Consider the following 17,929-nt stretch of genomic DNA (forward strand, 5'->3'; position numbering starts at 1 on the left):
CGTTGCTGCTCCAGAACCCGTTTGGCAATTACTGAATAAACTAAGAAAGTGAGAATGATTTTAATTTTATTTTCTTTTTAATCTACAGACAGGAGATGAATGCAAATGACCTGAGATAAGGTTTGGTTCAGTGGCAACAGTCAGTGTGAAATACGTTGTGAAACAATGTACTGAATAAATTAGAGGATTTCTTACATTCTTGGTACAGTTGAGTATTTTCCATACACATAATTAGCTCTAAAAACTGCACAAGCTGAATTGCTTCCAGTTTTTGCAAACAATTTGGGCTTAATATAAACAGAGCCTGATTTCTGAATTAGCAAAGCTGCTCCTGGCTACCCGTGGGGGTCGTGCCCCCCAGCAGAGCCGGCGCCCCCGGAGCAGCACCCGCACCCTCGGCCCCGCCAGCCCCGTCCGTTACCACACCTCGATATACAGTACATTTCACAAGTGGGCTTTTTCTGATCAGTAACTAAGCTGATATTTAGCAGGTACATATTTAAGAGTTTCCCTTTCATCGCACCGCTGAGACAGAAGAAATGCAACAAACCGTTTTCTCCCTCAGCCAGGCAGTTGTGGGAATCTCAAGTATTGTGGGATGTCAGGTTGAGCTAGAGCCTGAAATCTCCCCTTCAGTCTTCAGTGAAATAGCTACGCACTTATTTATGGCACTAAGTCCACAACTAAACCGTCATTAGGATGTGTGAGCACAAACGGAGAACACTGAGCCCCGGTGACCCTGCTGACCAACACCAGCGTCTCGAGGCTGTTGCGTGTGGACACCACAACCCACTGCAACCTCACGGTCACAAATGCTCCAACAGCCAATGAAGGGAGCGCCCGCCCTGCTCTCGTGGCTACAGACACGAAGAAAAGTGACCGCGACAGGTTCAACTGGTGGCTGTTCCCTCCCCAAGGGGACACCTGGGCAGCGGTGGTTCCAGCCAGGGCAGGCGGGCAGGAGCGCCTTGGCACCGGCTACACACCGCAAATGGGTATTTGCACATCAGGAGGTGACAACAATACCTTGCAAACTTAATTTCTTCTCACCTTTCAAATGTTATTTTAAATTTGGGATAGAGCTGCTGACTACTGGCTGCAATTAGGCAGAATACTGACCCAACCGGCCGAGTTATTGCCATAATTCTCTCTCTCTCTCTGTATTTTTTTTTAATATATATACACACACAGAGGTCTGTGTGTATGTACATATATATTTGCTCCGACAAGTATCAATGCATGCTTGCATTCAGTTACTTCTCAACCCACGAGGTCTTGGTGCCCACCTGGGCAGGTGTCCACGTCTCCTCACGCCGTTCCCTGCGCAGCCGGCACGGCGAGCGTGCCTCACCGTCACCCGGGGCCACGCGTGCGGCGCTGGTGTCACACAGAGCTCGGGGACACGGGCAGAAGGTTTGCCACGTGTGCAACACGGACTGGCCAAACCGGCGGGATGGCTGCCCACCCAGCCAACGCTGCAGAGTGATCCAGGATCTCCCAGAGAAAACCACGCGTATCTACAGTTCCAATTAAAAACAAGTTGTGTGACGGGTGGATCCGTGTCTTCTGTTCCCCAGGCACAGTTCAGTCACGTTATGTGCTAACGGTGGCTCGGAGTGGCCTTTCCCGTTGCTGGAAGCACAGCCTCACGGGCACCGCGCAGCAAGACAGACCCGTGTGCTTGCACGGAGAGGTTTCCTTACAGACCTGCTCCTGGCCAAGCGCAAACGGAGAAGGGCTGGCAAAGCTTACTTGTTTACTTTTTGTTATTCCCATCAATGAAGGATCATTTCGGGGTTTTTTCCCGGATTTGGGGCTGAGTGCTTCCTTTGCTGCAGCAAACGCCGGCGAGGGACAGCACCGGGACTCAGAGCAACACAGGAATGTGCCATCACCTTGCTGTCCGCTCCGTTAGCCGCTGTCCTGCTGGCCTTACTGCCGTTTTCACCTTTTTAACTGGTCTCTGGTTTCTACCCCACTGTTTCCACTGACTGCACTGGGGTCCACACCAGGACAGAACATTTCTACACATTTCTGGTCAGCTTCCATTGAGGATTTCCCAGTCCCAGAGTATGGAGTGTCTAAGAGTTTTGTGTAGGTACATTCTGAAATCACTCATTTGTGATCCAATATGACTCCAAGGAAATAAAGTAGCTTGTTAATAAAGAGCAAGAATTAAAAAAAAAGGTTTAAAAACATTTGGCAGATGGCTGTGAGAGGAGAGAGATACTCAGTGCTCTAAGAACAAGTCAGCAATCACAAACTTCAGGGTGCTAAACTTGGCTCTGCCACCAACCCCCACGGATCCTCTCAGTTTAGGACATTTCAGTTTCCCCTCCTATAAAGTGAGGGGAAAAAACACTAAGATTTACTTACCTTGGAGTAAATCAAAGGACATGTGATTCTAAAGCACTTCGAGGAGGAAGAAAAACTGCCTATTTCCAGCTGGCATCATGTTTTCCACTTAGTGGAGTCTCAGCTACCTGCGAGTTTGGCTCAGGAAGGTCTGTGTATATCAAGTTGCTGAGCCAAAAAAGCCCATTTCAGATTTCACACGTGCAAGTGGAAATAAGGAGGGAAGTCCGGGAACCGACAGCGCTTCACTGGTGCAAAAAGAGAATCAGGCCAAACCACGTAAATTCCTCCTTCCTTCATATTCAGAGGTGATCATCGACCCCCCCGAGACTCGGCATGTTCCGCTTTGTTCATATTCCCATGGGTTTGGGAGCAAGGTTTGCAAGCACAGCAGAGTCACTAATTTTGACTGTGTCTGGCATTGCCCTGGAGAGACTCACGGTCATTCTACAAGTCCACAAGAAACAAGTGAAAAATGTAACTCTGCACTCAACACACACATACACAGGGTGTCGCTGGAGAAATTAGAGTGGATGTGAGGTGCTGGTCAATGGAAAGAACTGAGAATGCTGGATCGGAGTTTCTCCCGCGTGACTGACACCCGGTGCCTCGGGCTGGACGCTGCGTTTCAGCGGCTGAGGGGCAGCGGTGCTGGTAGCGCCAGGGGCAGGCGAGGAAGAGTTTGCGCGGTCAGTACTGAAAGAGGATGACCTGGTGGGAAAAAATGGGAACGGAGCGTTAGCTGCTCACAGAGACAGACACTGGCACCAGTGTTTATCTGCTCTGTGATACAGCAGCTACCAAGAAAGATAAAGGCCATTGCTAATTGACCTTACTCTAGCCGCTAATCACCAGAGCCTTCCCTCAAACCGCTCTACCTTGCTGCTCCGTGAATACCAGTAAGAGTTACCAAAGGCTCAGTGTTTCCTCAAAAGGAAGCCACTTAAATTGGGATCCTAAAGAAAACCTTCTGAGCCTAAGCATGTTTCAGAAGTCTTGCCCCCAAATAAGCTGTGTGTTAGAACAGACAGATACTTTAAGCGGTGAACAGAAAAATATCAATATGCAATATTGTTTCCTGGCCAGACATTGTGAAATAACATTCCTACCTCAGAGACCGTAACAGCCAGTTGTTATTTCTTTAAGCAATACTGGAATCCCCAAGAAATTAATCTTTCTTATTAACTCATAGAAAACTGGAAAGTGAGTGTATGCTAAAGGTCCCCCCTGTTCCGTTGTTAACAGCCGGTCACTGTTCACACCAAGAAGTGCAGACGCTTGAGGAACGGAGCAGGAGAACAGAGCAGAATGGGGCAGAATGGAGCTCATCGCACACGGGAAGGGGAGAAACTAGAGAGGGGAGTTGAGGCAGGAGGATGCCAACAGCCCTCAGTGAACGCAGGCTCAGCATCCCAGCACATAACAATGTGGGTATTTAGTGAAGAACAAAGTGATACCGTTTTGACCAACAGCTGGTACATCAACCTACAGCCACCATGAGCGGGTAGCAGCTACCAGAGATGATGGGGAAAGAGTCATGCTGAGAGGAGATGGTAGTGGCAATGATGTTACACAGAAATCTGTGCTACAGTTCAGTTTTGGCCCCAAAGGCTAAAACTCCATTTACCTTCTCACCCCTATTAGACAGTGGTCCTTCCATGTCTGCTTTGAGGTGCACTGGCGGAGCGGTGTAGGGAAGTCTACAGTGCACTTGTCCACACTGTACCTGACCTGCGGATGAGAAGAGGCTTCAGCCCCTGTTACTGCAAACACCCCCCCACGTTTTCCTACAGTCCGTGGTGGGGGGAGGAGCCTCACAAGGGCTGTGGAGCCAAAACCTCCGTCCAAGCAGGACCAAAGCTGCCCACCACCCACAAACGAGTCACCAGCACTTGGCAACTGTTAGAGAAAGCAACTCTGAGCTTGTCAGCAGGAAGGAGACCACTTGACCAGCGAGCTCAACAGGGCACGTTCACACTTCTTCTCCTTGACAAAGAAAACACAGGAGGGCAAAGGATCGGGCAGGTAAAACCCCAGCAGTGACTTTCCTGGGGATGACATATGGAGGGAAAGAGGCTGCAGCAGCTTCCCCTCCCCTCCGTCTCCCTTCTGGGGCTTCTCCGTAACTGGCCCTTCAGAAAATCCCAAAGACAAAGTTCATCCGAGGAGGAGGAGGAGCACATGTACCAGCCATGAACCCACAGTGCAAGGGCATTTTTGACAGCGCTCTGTGCCACAGTGCTACCGCCTGCTCCTGGGGAGCACCCCACTGCTCTGCTCTCCTTGAGCACCCCGCTGCTGTCCCCAGGCACCTCACTGCTGTCCACGAGCACCCCACTGCTGTCCCCAAGCGCCCCGCTGCCAGAACCCTGCAAGCCGGCACTTACTTTCAATGTATCCGTGCAGCGTTACCATCCGGGCCCGCTCCGGGCTGCTGAAGGGCGAGTAGTGAATGTCATCCGAGAGCGAGGAGGGGATGCGGGATGGGGGGGCTCCCGAGGGTGGCACCGTGTGCTGGGGGGTGTGTTTTTTATGGCGGGCTCTGCAGTTTTGAAACCAAACCTGAAACAAAAGCAGCAAACCCTGTGTCAGGGGAGAGACAGTTCAACTGGAGTGTGGTCCTCTGACCATATCTCACTGCTTCTAATTAGAGAAATGCTCAGGGGATTACACCTTGGAGTTATAACATGCACTGAGGGTGGTTCTATGCTAATGTGGTGATTTCTTTCTTATGCTTTAATTTTTGAAAGATAGCTGAGAGTAAAAATCCTCTCCAAGTCTTAGAGAAGATCAGCTCTCCGAGACCGTGCATGCTGGACCACAGAGAAGGAAACAGTCGTAAGCATTTGACAAATTGTTTCCTGTTGAAAGTGCCTTTAAAAAATATCCACATAAAAAATAGCCAGTGTGCAGACTGCTTGATCTTTAGCTAAATGAAAAGTCTCAATAACTGAGGCTCAAGCCAGATTTTCGCTCACGAAATTTTGATGTGTAATTGGCAAAACAATCCTGGACTGAAGTTCCAAATTTATTTTAATTGCTCATGTTTTCGTTGTATGCAGAAAGTATGTCAGCAGAACATTAAAATGAAGAGTATAAATGTCACCAGGGAGCAGAGCTGGGCTGTCTGCAGGGACAGCGAGCTGGGAGCTGCAGAGGGGACATTTCTCTCGGTCCCTGTGGCACTGCTCTCCCTCCTGAAGAGCACAAATGCAGGGACTTTCCTGTCACCGCTTCTCCTGGGGCTGCAAACCCCATTTTCTTTAAACTTCTCAATGCCGATGCCTCCCAAAGCTGCCGGCTTTGCCCGCTCCCTGCGGGAAGCACCGGCGCTGCTGTCAGGGCTGAGCACACAGCTCCAGGCAACACATTAAGGGCGGCTTCTCCACCCGGCGATTCATTGCCACCGGCTGGGGCTGTATGGCTCGGTTTGTTTTTTTCATTGCATCATAAAAGAGAAAAACAAATAGAAAACCCACAAGCGAGACAGAGAAAGGACAGTGCTGGCATTGCTGCAGGACCCGGTGAAGGAGACACGCTGGTGAAGCAGCGTGAAGCTGCTGGATACGGCAAGTGCTGGGGTGGATGTGCGGGAGTGAGGGGCTGCGGGACATGAGTCCCGTCTGACACCAGCCTTTGGGGCTCCTCCTCTGCCCGTTCCTCGGCTGACCGTGCCTCACCCTGCCCGATTCCGCTGCCCCTCACCTGAATGACTCTCCGACTCAGCCCCGTCATGTCCGCCAGCTTCTGAAGCGTTTGTGCGTCGGGGTTGTTGTCCTGAGCGAACTGTGCCTGCATGACCTGGTGAGGAGAGGAGAGGGAGAGGAGAGGGAGAGGAGAGGGAGAGGAGAGGGAGAGGAGAGGGAGAGGAGAGAGGGGGTGAGGATGAGGCCGGGGAGCCGCAGCCCCTCCAGCCCCCCAGCCCAGCCCCGCTACCTGCAGCTGCTCAGCGGTGAAGGAGGTGCGGGCTCTCTTGGCCGGCTTGGGCTGGCTGTCCTGCTCCGAGGGCACAGCCCCCTCCAGCGTGATCCCGTTGCCTGCAAGAAAGAAGCCCCACACACCACGGGTCAGGAACTCCTCTGCCCACCTGCGTGCAACAGCTGCTTGGCGGGGGATCACACACCTGACACCGTGGGGAACCCCCAGCATCCCATGCTGCGAGCAGCAGCACAAAGAGCAGAGCCAGCACCACTGCTCAGGAGCTGCCCTGGGCTGCTGAGCCACTCCGGGAGACACCACCGGCCCGAGGAATTTACTATTGAATTAAGAAAAACGCAGCAAGTTGGTGGAAGATGTGGGGAATGAGGGGTGGGGAAACGGCAGCAGGAAGGTGGATTTTGAGGCAATGTCCCTCTGGCCCTGACTCATGGCCACCACTTGGCTGTGTCCTCCAGCAAGTGGCTCAGAAGGGGACGCTGCCTCTGCTGGGCTCACCAACATCCATCGTTCTGCCCCACGCCGCTCCCCATGACCCCATCTTCCATTGTGGGTGCTGCCTCCATCAGTCGTTTTGTTTGCTCAGGGCGTTTCAATGGGGTCTTTGCTCCTTTCCCTGGCCCCACATCCTCCCAGCACCCCAACCTTCTCCTCCTGAGTCCCAGAGCAGCAGCAGGAGCAGCACTGTCTCCATGCACTTGGGGTGCTGATGACCCCCTGCAGTGTGGTGCCCAGGCTCTGAGCAGAAACCGCGCTAAAGGAGGATGTGCCAGGAGGGGACTGTCCACTCCCTCCCCAAACATGGCACTGGGGTGAGTCCCGTTGTGCTCACAGAGCTATAGACCCTGTTGGGGAGCGGCTGGAGACGGGGTCCCTCATTCCAATCTGGGGTCCCTGCTGCAGCCCGTGTCGTGCCCAGCCGCTCTCGGCAGTGGGGTGAAGCACCGAGGAGTGATGGATGAGGGAGGATGCCTGAGCAGGGCCGGCGCTTGTCCCACTCCCAGGATGTGCCTGCACAACCCGACGCTCGCTCTGCAAGCTGGACCAGGCTGTGATTGTCTTGGCTTGAGTTGAAGGACTTTCTCATATAGTTTGACTTGTTCTTTTAGGATGATGAATGGGACTCTGACTTCAGCAACATCTGTTTATTTTTCTTGTATGTAAAACCTCATGTGCAGAAGAAATTGCTGGGTAATTACTGGAAGGGGGAAGCGTGGCCATCCAACTCTGCAGCAACTGCTGCTCTCCAAAGCGATCCCATCCCCTTCTCAAAACCAGGGGACACCTGGACACAGGTACCCACGCAGGACTCTCACCATGTGCCCCAGCACTGCCCCAACACTGTGGGGTTCAGCAGGACGCTACAAGCAGCCACAAACCCACCTGCCCAGCCCTCAGCTGGGGTTACAACTCTGTGGGACGCCCCAACGCCAGAGCCGGCCATCCTCACAACAGCCTGCTCCCCAGGCCACACAGCTCCCCCTCCATCCCTGCTCGCACCGCCTCACTCGTGCCTCCATGGCAGCCGACCATATGGACCGACATGCCGCAAACCGCATCCCAAGCTGGGACCCTCCCAGCCTGAGCGGGCACTCTGTTTTCATTCTCTTACTCAAACACTGTAAACAGAAACACTGATTATTTTCATGTCAGGTTGTTAATGGTTTCCACGTGCTGCACAGGGCAGGACACAGTGTTTGCCTCCCTGTGCCCACCAAGCACTAGCGATGGGCACACTGGGCTGGACCTGTGCTCTCAGCCAGGGGTGATGCCCCAGCACAGCCCCGGAGGGTCCTGCGTGCAGGGGCCTGCGGGACGGTGGCCCCGGGTCCTTCCCTGGGTGACTCTGTGGCTGCACAGCATCCCTGGGCAGCCTCCCCATGCCAAATGCAGCACCCATGTGATAAAAGCAAACGGCCTTGCAGCCACCATTGCCATCGGTCCCTGCAGGCACAAGTGCAGGAGAGACGGACCCCAGCATGGCTGACCCCCCACGGCACGGAGCCCAGGAGCCTGCCTGTTCCCCAGCTGCCATCGCTGCCTTGTCACCCAGAACAGCCCTCGGCACTGCCTGGCCTCCCTGTGTACCGCGGCAGAACAACACCGCTGACTCCTTCCTCTGAGCATCGCTCTGGCTGCAGCCACGAAGGAGGATGGGGCTGAGGTGTCAGGGGGATGGGGGCTGTGGCTCTATGTGACCTCGATGTCACCGACTTGACCGGAAAAGCAGAGGCTGGCTGGCTGCTCTTGGCGTGCCGCGGCAGGGACGGCAGGGTCAGCATGGTCCTGCTGGGAGCGGCACGTCCGCGGGCGGGCAAGGAAGATGGAAAATGATGGGGAGGTTTTGTCAGGTCTCCAGCTTTCCCACCTTCTAGAGTCATGACTCACAGCCTCAAAATCCCCGCGGCTCCCTCACTCGCTGCACACGGTACACTGTGCTGTGCAGGACCAGGGGCTGGTCCCTGGCATTGGCCATGGCACACAGGTGTCCCATGAGCCACGGGCACTGCCAGCACAGTGGCCACCCCCAGGAGCCCTCTGCCAGCCCAGAGCCTTGCACTCAGCTCCCCCGTAGCCACCTATCACCCCCTTTTGGCAATGACAAATGAGAGTCAGCATGGGGGACGGGGATGACCCGTGGTGAGACCACGACCGCGGCGCTGGGGCTGCATTACCATTTTCTGCCGCTCGCTTGAGGTTCTCGATCATGGTGTCGTAGTGAATCCGGCACAGCACCTTCTCCTCCACCAAGCCGAACTCCTCGCCGGTGGAGAGCTGCCGCTTGCAGGAGAAGCAGGCGAAGCAGGCGAGGTGGTAGGCATTGCCCCGCGCTCGCCGCACCCAGTCGCTGGCGTAGATCTGCCTGCCGCAGCGGGCACACTTGGTACCGAACCGGCTGTGGGGGAGAAGAGACGGGGTGAGGGCAGGCAAGGTGACACCAGGGTGCGGGTGCTGCTGTTGGCCCTACCACTCACCCATCCAGCCCAAACCCCACAACACCGACGCGAGGCAGGGGCCGCAGCGATGCCGCCCCGCCGGTGCCGTTCCCCACGGCAAGGCACGGGCAGTGGCGCAGGCAGCAGTACAGGCAGGAGCAGGGGGTGTGGACTCGCCACAGGCCCAGACGTGGCCAAGGGGCTGAGGTGACGCAGCACCATGAATCAGTTCCCAAGCCCGTGGGCTATTTTATTTTGATAACAGCCCGTGAGAGACTCGGATGGAAACTGTGTCAGAGCTGGTTCTCTCCCTTTGCCATAAATCAAAACATGTGTTTTCTCCTCACACATACAGGCGCATGCATCTGCCTTGTCCTCCTACAAGGAGTCTCCTCGCTGCGAGATGATGATGGTTGCGCTTAAACGAGTTATGTTGGGAAGCAGCTCAGCACAATGAGGAGACAAGACATCCAGGATCCGCACACCGGGCACTGGCTGTTTGCACACACTTCTGAAAAACCTCATTTCTGCCAGGACGTGGCAGACGTGACCCCCCAGCCCTGCACCCCCAGACCTGCGCCTGCCAGGAGGTGCTGCCGCAGTGCACGCAGGGTCAGGCACGGCCTTGGTTTGGCTTCTGCATTTCATATCACTGCTGCTTAAAGAATAATTACCATGAGCAGCAGCAGCAGCAGGGGAGAAGAAACCATCTCCTCTGTCACCGCAGCACTGGTGCTGGCTCCGACACAGCCCTGATCGCAGTCGCCACGCTTCCCTGTGCACCCACTGCCGCAGGCTCCCCAGGGGCTCCCCACGGCCCCTGCCACAGCCAGAGAGTGGAGCCACTGCCTCCCTTGCCCCAGCAGCTCCAGCATCTCTCAGCACAGGCACAACACACCAAGAAGAGACCACAGCCAGCAGCAGGAGACAGCCCGCACTGCAACCCCTCGGCTTCGGCCGGGTAGAGCAGCCCTGGCAGGTGGGACAGCCCAGGGCAGCCCAGCACAACCAGCACACGCGGCCCCTGCCCGGCCCTGCACCGCGGAGCTACCGCCCGCCGCGCTCAGCAAGATGCAGAAAGACCGTCCTGTGCTGGAATTACTAATTGCAAAACTATTTGGGAGGAAAAGAAAGGTTTAAATTTTTCAGCTTGACCATAGCTGACCAAAAGGAAAGAAAAAAAAATAGAGGACTGCCTGAGAGAGGACATTTCTGTGCTGAAATTATACAGACTTAGCTAAGAGACTTCACTAATTTACTTCAGATGGGAACATTGTAAACTGACTTTGTGCCAGCTAGTTTATATAAACGCACAAACAAAAGAACTGTATTAATTTTTTATTTAGAAGTAAAGATCATTCCTGTAAATTGAATTACTTTGAACAATGTGCTATGTAAACAGTCATACTCGCTGAACAGTATCAAAAGAGGGGCAGGCATACCCGAGCTAATAGCACGTGGTAATCACTGCTCCCCACTCAAATCACATGTCCTCATGGCACACCAGCTGGGATCTGGGGGAGACACCCAGCTGGCCCCAGACCCACAGCACAGTGTCCCCCCGGGGCCAGGCGGGACCCCTGGGTTGGCAGCAGATCCTGGGGAGGGGGCAGGGGCTGCTGGGGGTGTGGAGACTCACGGGAACACAGCAGCCAGTGCAGGCGGAGGCCAATGCCGCTGTCCCCACGGAGCCACCACACAAGCAGCACCCAGAGAGAGGCTGGGGCTCAACAGCCAGACCTGAGCACGGGGCTGCGGCACCAGCAGCTGCTGATGCTGTGCCCACAGCTTTTGGCCAACACCCGCCTCCGGTATCAGCCACAGCGATCGTGTTTTACAGAAACCAGGCTGAGCTGGGGCTCAGCACAGGCACCCGCTGTCACCCAACAGGGGTGACACCGCACAGACCACCGCTGCCAGCGACGCAGGAACAAGGAGAGAAACGCCTGTGAACCGGCTGCCCTGACCTGTCACCACTGGAAATAACGGCTCAAAAATAAAATAGACTTTAGTTCACCAAGCTTGCAGGACAGCAACAGCCCAAAGAGCCCAGTCTGCTCGAGGTGTCAGAGCACCAGGTAAGGGGCTCCTGCCGCCCACCTGGCAGCAATGGGGATGGGGACAGGGCCGCACTGCAGCAGGAAAATTCGATCCAGAGGCTTTGCCCAAGCACTGAGCAGAGGCTGGAGCATCACCAACATCTGCCGGAACCATCAGCTCGCGCCCCACACGCATGGTTTGTGGTTGGATGAGCAGATGCTGCTGGCTCTTTGCAACTGTTAGTGCCAAGAGATGGAAATTGCCAACAATTTTACCAGAAAAGACTCATCCCAGAAAGACTCACCCCACCTCCCCCAGGGGTGGTCGCAACATCTGGGGTGCGGGAAGAGCAGCAGTGGGAGGAGGTCTTGGCTCTCACATGCCACTTGTACCCAGGTCCCACAGCTTTACTGTCCATCCCTGCCCACAGGGACAGGGCAAGAGACACAGCTCCAAATGTCCCTCTCCTAGGCCCACTCTGTAGGAAGTCACTTGCACAGCCCCTGAAGTCAGCTGTGGCTTCCAGACATCATCCCAAATCACACAGCAGACCAGCAGCCACAGTGACTCCATCTCCACGCTGAGCCACGGTGATGCTCGAGCAGGAGCATCATCCCAGTGGGGCGCAATGGCGAGGGGCAACAGAGACCACCTGGGCCACAGCCAGGCTGCAGGCGCTGGCCCACCCACCGCACAGCTCTTGTGCTGTCCCGGGCCCCAGGGACGCTCGCTGCAGCCAGCAACCCCATGCTGATGTGCCCAAGGGCTGCCCAGCGAGGCAGGGAGCGAGGCCACAGCAGGGTGCTGTGAGAATCACACCCAGATCATGCCGGGCCTCCCTGCGACCGCAGCCGTGGAAGCCTGGCCGTGAGCAGCCCTCACATCACCCAGGAACACAATGTTCTGCTCAATGAGCTCCAATTTTAATTTGGTTCTCCTTGAAGCGCTGAAGCCCTGGATGCCAAATGCAATTATTTGACAAGACACAGGAAACAGCAGCGTTTGCTTAAAAACGCACACGAGGCCGCGGAGCTGTGGCAGCGCCAGCACTTACACAGCCCCTCACATGAATGGGGAAGGGAAGGTCGAACAGACCAGGCCAAAATACATTCATCGTCGGGCAGCACCCATGAACAGCCCCGCAGCCCTGGCAGCCTGCGAACAGCCCCAGATCCTGGGGAATTAGCGCTGGTGCAATAAAAGCCACCGTGTGCTCCATGCAGAGCACAGCCGGCTACCCCTTCCCATCTGCCTTGGCTCCAAAGATCTGCACGTGTTGGGATGGGTTTTCTGCTTTGCTTTAGAAAAAAAGAAAAAAAAAAAACAAAAAACAAAAACCCTTCATCTGCAACAAATAATAAACATTAACAAATAAAAATATCTCGACAGTCAGATTTGTCCTTTGTCAAGAGCCGGGTCCCGGCTGTCCCGGGCTCACCAGCCTGTGGACCAGGATGCTCCCGGGGCCCGGACGGGGGCAGGATAGGAACGGGGCCGGGCGAGCGGCCCCCCAGCCGGGTTTGCCAGGGGGCTGCCGGGGGCTTCTGTCCCGACCCGCCCCGGCCCTCGGCTCCCGGCCGCAGACCCGCACCGACGGCCGCGGCTGCGCGGCTCAACCCGGTGGGCTCCGCCGCGGCTGCCCCGGAGACGGCGGGAGCGACCCCCGCCCGCTGCAGCGCGGGGGACCGGCCGGGGCTGGTCCGAGGGTCGCAGCGAGTCCCCGGAGCTGGGGAGAGCGGGGCGGCCCCGAGCGCTGCCGCTCCCGCCGCACGGCGTTTCACACGAAGGTAAAATTAAAAGAAAAAATACAACCCATTTTTTTCAACAAAAAGGGAAGTGCGAAGTGTGAGCCGGGAGCCCCCCCGACCCCAAAACTGCTGCCCAGGAACCGGACGTGTCCTGTGGCCACTTCAGCGATTTTCGTTGTAGTTTTCCTTTGGCGTCGCTGGTCGCCGGCGGGCAAAGACCCCACGCCGGGATTTCTAGCTAAACGGGTTTATTTTTTAAGAGCTATTATTCGCTGTGTTTGCTCGAAGGCAATTTAGAGATCCAGTCCCTACTTTAAAACCGTCTTTATAAAGGTCCACTCTTAAATTTAAAAAAAAAAAAATATATATATATATAACGAAGTCGGAACGGTTATGAATTAAAGAAAAGCGCTTGAAAGTGCCTCGAAGCAGCACAACGGCACCGCGGACTTCCCAAAACCTTTCTGCTGAAACCGAAGGAAATTTCGGTGAAATCACTAAACAAATAGCAGTTTCAAAAATAACCACAATAATCACCGGGCAGGACGCGGAGCGGGGACCAGGAGCCCGAGGAGCCGCGCACCCCGCGGCGGCACCGGCGACTGAGCCGCGAGATTTCGGGGACCCTCACAAGAACAACCGCTAGAGAAATATCGAAGGATTTTCCCCCTGCGCGCCCTGCCCACGGCGCCTTTGTCCGCGCAGGCGGCCCCGGCCCGCTCCCCGCGGCCGGACGGTGCTGCCGAGACCCCGCGCCCCTCGCCGGGGTCATTCTCATTTCCTGCCCGCGATTCCCCTTCCACTGGGGACAAACAGTATTCCCGCATCCTGAGGAGATGGGGAAAGTCAGAGCGGGAGGGCTCTGATGTTCAGTTTAAACCTCAGTGAGCTCAGGATCCTCCATCCCTTCCTGTCTTTCTTTCTGAGGAAAATTCGTGGTTTAAGGTTTATAACTAGAAGGCTGTCGAAGCCAGAAACAGCCTTCCTGCAGGACACGCTCCCCCGGGGGATCCAGGTCCAGACCGAACCCAACGGCAGCCAGCGAGCCCCGGCCCGGCCCGGACGCGGGGGTTTGCGCTAACGGGAATTTGTTTCGGTTCTTTAACACAATCCCGTCACGGAGGCTTCGGCATTTGTGATGCTACATCGCAGACAGAGGTTCCTAAAAGCCGTTCGGAACCGCACACCGTTGGGTACATATTTACCCTCCTGCCAGAAGCCGACACGACGTCGTTCAACCAGCATTTCCCCAGGCGAGGGGACAATTCCCGCCGCGCAACCCCCGCGGGGCGCCGGGGCTCGGGGCGGCCCGCACAGCCCGGCCCGAGGGTCACGAACCCTTCCGGGGCTGGTGCAGCTGCACCCCAAATCCGCTTCCTCCCCGTGCCCCGAGGGTGACACTTCTCCATCGGGCTGCTCTGGGGAGCCTGGCGGCTTTTTCAAACCTTCTCCCCACCAGCACCGGAGCGGCCCCGGTACCGGCTCTCAGCAGCTGCCCCCCAGCCCGTCTCCCCTACCTGAAGTAGTCCATCTTGCAGAAGATCTCCTTGTTCTTGATGTAGCAGCTGTGCTGCTGCCGCAGCGAGGTGCGGCACACGGAGCACTCCAGGCAGCGGACGTGCCAGATGAGGTTGTTCACCTGCGGCAGAGAAGGGGTTGAGAGAAAGGGTTGAGACCCGGGGCCGCCCGGAGCCCCTCGCCGCCCCCCGCCGCCGCAGCCGCTCACCTTGAGCAGGTACCGGTCGAGGATCTCCAGCCCGCAGCTGGAGCAGACGTTCTTTCCCGCCGACGGCGTGGAGGAGGAGGAGGATGGCGGGGAGCAGACAGAAGGGGTGGAGGGTGTGCTGGGCGCTGAGCGGGCGTCCTCCTTCTCCAGGGCGCCGGGCAGCGGCTCCCCGTCGGGCTGCGACTGCGGGCAGAGCCGCCGCGGGGCCGTCAGCCGGGGCCCCGCCGCCCTCCGCAACCCCGGCCCAGAGCGTCCCGGCATCCCCCGGCCCGATGACTCCCGACGGGTCCGCACAGTCCCCGGTACGCGCCGCCGTTACCCGTAGCCCCGGCCCGAACTGTCCCGACGGGTCCCCGCAGCCCCCGGAATCCCCGGCCCGGCGGGTTCCCACATCCCCCGGCCCGGTGCGCCCCACAAACCCCGGTGCGTCCCGGCGGGTTTCCGCAGCCTTCGGCCCCGCTTACCATGGTGCGGGTGTGCGGGTCGAGGCAGCGGACGCTCCCCTTGGGCAGCGGCTCCGGCGGCATCACCTTGCGGGAGAGAGTGGGAGAGGGAGGCTGCGGCTCCATGCGCCGGGCGAGCGCGGGGCACCCTATATAAACCGCCTCAAAACAATAAATAAGAACTTTCTAGTGGCCATTTAAATCCTTTGCAACAAAAGCTGCGTCTCTTTAATGAAGCAATTTGAATGTGGATTGAATTCTCTCCCTGCCTGCACTTAACCCGGGCCTCTTGAAGTAATCGCTCGGTTCCCATGCGAGCCAAAGCGCTGAAAAAAACCCACAAACTACCTGCAATTAGAAATTGCCGTAAATGCCCGAGATAAGAGGTACCCAGAGTGTCAATTCCGCCTGTCAATCAGGGAATCCATCAGGCCACCCAAAGAATTGCAAATTTGATTTTTTTAATGGTAGTAATTAAAAATCGAAATTCTTCCCCCTCTCCCTCCACCGAGCACAAAACGCCCCAGAAAACGCCGGGAAGGAAAATCCTCCCCTCGGGCGCGGGAGGCAGCGAGCGGCCCCGGCCCGGCTCCGGTACCGGCCCCGCGCCCGCCTCGGGGTTCCCGGCACCGCTTCTCACCCCGCTCCCGGCCCCGACGACAGCAGCGGCGGTGCTCACCTTGCCCGCCTCGGCGCCGGCCCGGGCGCGGCGGCCCGGGCCCCGGGGCTGCCCGCCCTCATGGCTCCGGTGCATGGGGCGGGCGCGCCCCGCTCCGCCCGCCGCCGCGCTCCGTGCCCGCGGGCGGCGCGTCCCGCGGCCGCGGCAGGAAGGGCGGGGAACCGCGCCGGCCCCGCTCCCCCGCCGGGGGCGGCCGCGGGCCGGGCAGGAAGCGGCGCCCCCCCGCCGCACCCCGGGGGCCGCCCGCCCCGCCGGGCCCCGCTACCTGCGGCGGCGGCACCGGCACCGCCCGCGGGCGCGGCGGGGGCAGCGGGGTCCCGGTCCGGTCCTTCCCCGGCCGCAGAGTCGCTGCCCGCCCCGACGGGGCGCACGGGCCGGGCCGGCCCCGGGGCAGCACCGCCCCGCACCGCCGGGACCGGCCGCGGCCCCGGAGCCCCCCGCGGCCCGCGGGGCGGGATCGGCAGCGGGGATCGCACCCACCGCCGTGGCGTCTGGCCGCCCGCCCCTGCCCGGGCTTCATTAGTAACCTGATAATTCCCCAGCAAAGCCCCGGCAGCGGTTCCACCGCGGAGTAATTGCAGGACGGTAACGTGAGCTGATGGCGGCTGGGGATGGATCCTCGCCGTTATTGATTTTGACAGCTAAATTGTTAACCGAGAGGGAAATCAGATGAAAGCCATTTTAGAATAAATACAAGACATTAGGTTTAAACATTGAGGTTGCAAGAAAGCCCGAACAACCCCTAGGAAACTCAGCCTAAGGCCCACCAGCTCATACCCGGCTCTGCAGAGGCAGAGCAGAGGGGGCACATGGACAAGTGCAGAGGAGTGATGCTCGGAAAGGACAATTTAAACCACTCATCCACAATGACAAGGTCTGAATTAGCTCCAACTGCTCCAAAAGAAACACATAGTTTTCACAGACACAGCCATGGAAGCTGCCTGCCCCCTACACAGCACCGGTCAGAACAGGGCAATGTTTGCATCTGAGAGCAGCACGGGGCTGTAACACCGCGGAACATCACACCACAGTCATGCTGACGGCTTTCCCTACTCTCATTATTACAGACCAGGTGCTCTGGGCCCCACAAAATCAAAACAGGCATCTCCTGCCCTCACTGTCTGCTGGGAGAATGCGGATCTCCAGTGCGTGAGTTACATGGCCCATGCAGTGATTGTGCAATGCAAAGCAGCGTAGTTGCTGGATATTAGGACCAAGTTCATGCTCCCTTTTACCCCCACATCCTCCCTCCCACCAGCACTGAAACTCCTCCACAGCAGCAACAACGGGGCTGCGTGTGAACCAGCAACCCAGCCAGAATCCCGAAATTTGCGGCTGGGTGTGTTCTTTGTTCCCATGGGTATGATTTCGTACCTGTCCCGAGTGAGGGAGTCTCATCAAAGGCAGGGAGATTGTTGAAATACTGAGGGAAAAACCCACATCGTGGTCACGATGAACTTGATCCTTGGTACCTCACCTTGCCCCCAGGGATTTGCTGGACATACCTGAGAACAGGACTGTGTGCCAGCGGTGAGAAACAGCCCCACACTCCTCCTTGAGGTGCGGGTGCCAAGCCCAGCTCCTTCCCCCATCAGCCTGCCAACCTCCGTACTCACAGCTCCAGCGCTGGCCGCATCCTCCACCGCAGCAATGCCGTGCTTCCCGCTGCCCGTTTGTGACGGTCAACATGCAGAGCCCCACAACTGATGCTCATGAAAAAGAAATGATGTGGAGCATTTACCTCCCTGCAGCTCCAGGGTTAGAACCTCCGTGGTTTTGCTGCCGACAAGGCGTGGGGCCCTGGGGAAGCCGCAGCGTTCCTGGGGAGCGCGGGCGGCACCAGCGCCTGCCAGGCCGGCAGCAGCAGGAATGACACAAACACCCACCTGCAGTAAAGCTCCCCCAGGTCTGAGTCCAGCCGGACAGACAAGGCACTTCTGTCAGGGACTGCGTAGTGCAAAACATTTTAAAAAAGGACTACTATTGTACCCAGCGTTGTACCAGTGGACTTCGGCTGATGCCAAGGATCTACCACCCTCACTTCCTGCTTGCCACCCTCGCTTTCC

The 17,929-nt window shown here is 57.3% G+C and overlaps 2 protein-coding genes across 5 annotated transcripts in view; one reads left to right on the plus strand and one right to left on the minus strand.

The window, feature by feature from the left end:
• The window catches only part of RABGAP1 (RAB GTPase activating protein 1), a 171,806-nt gene that overhangs the window by 4,008 nt on the left and 149,869 nt on the right, over nucleotides 1–17,929 (plus strand). The gene's annotated exons all lie outside the window — the stretch shown is intronic.
• LHX6 (LIM homeobox 6) lies at nucleotides 50–16,471 on the minus strand. Of its 4 annotated transcripts, XR_010652619.2 has the most exons (11): nucleotides 15,864–15,978; nucleotides 15,206–15,346; nucleotides 14,742–14,924; nucleotides 14,533–14,654; nucleotides 8,967–9,187; nucleotides 6,292–6,392; nucleotides 6,061–6,156; nucleotides 4,743–4,917; nucleotides 3,983–4,086; nucleotides 2,377–3,066; nucleotides 50–2,154 (listed from the first exon to the last, which is right to left on the minus strand). XR_010652619.2 is itself a non-coding variant. In XM_071817386.1 (10 exons), the coding sequence occupies exons 2-10, from the start codon at nucleotides 15,266–15,268 to the stop codon at nucleotides 3,046–3,048; spliced, it is 1,086 nt and encodes a 361-aa protein (XP_071673487.1). In that variant the 5' UTR covers nucleotides 15,269–15,271; nucleotides 16,391–16,471; the 3' UTR covers nucleotides 50–3,045. The 4 variants fall into 4 exon arrangements, 3 of the variants coding, with proteins under 3 accessions (XP_071673487.1, XP_065709974.1, XP_065709975.1); XM_071817386.1 differs by lacking the exon at nucleotides 15,864–15,978 and adding an exon at nucleotides 16,391–16,471 and having other exon boundaries at nucleotides 50–3,066; nucleotides 15,206–15,271; XM_065853902.2 differs by having other exon boundaries at nucleotides 50–3,066; nucleotides 15,864–16,111.

This window comes from Patagioenas fasciata, chromosome 20 (assembly GCF_037038585.1).
Source record: "Patagioenas fasciata isolate bPatFas1 chromosome 20, bPatFas1.hap1, whole genome shotgun sequence".
NCBI classification, from domain to species: Eukaryota; Metazoa; Chordata; class Aves; order Columbiformes; family Columbidae; genus Patagioenas; species Patagioenas fasciata.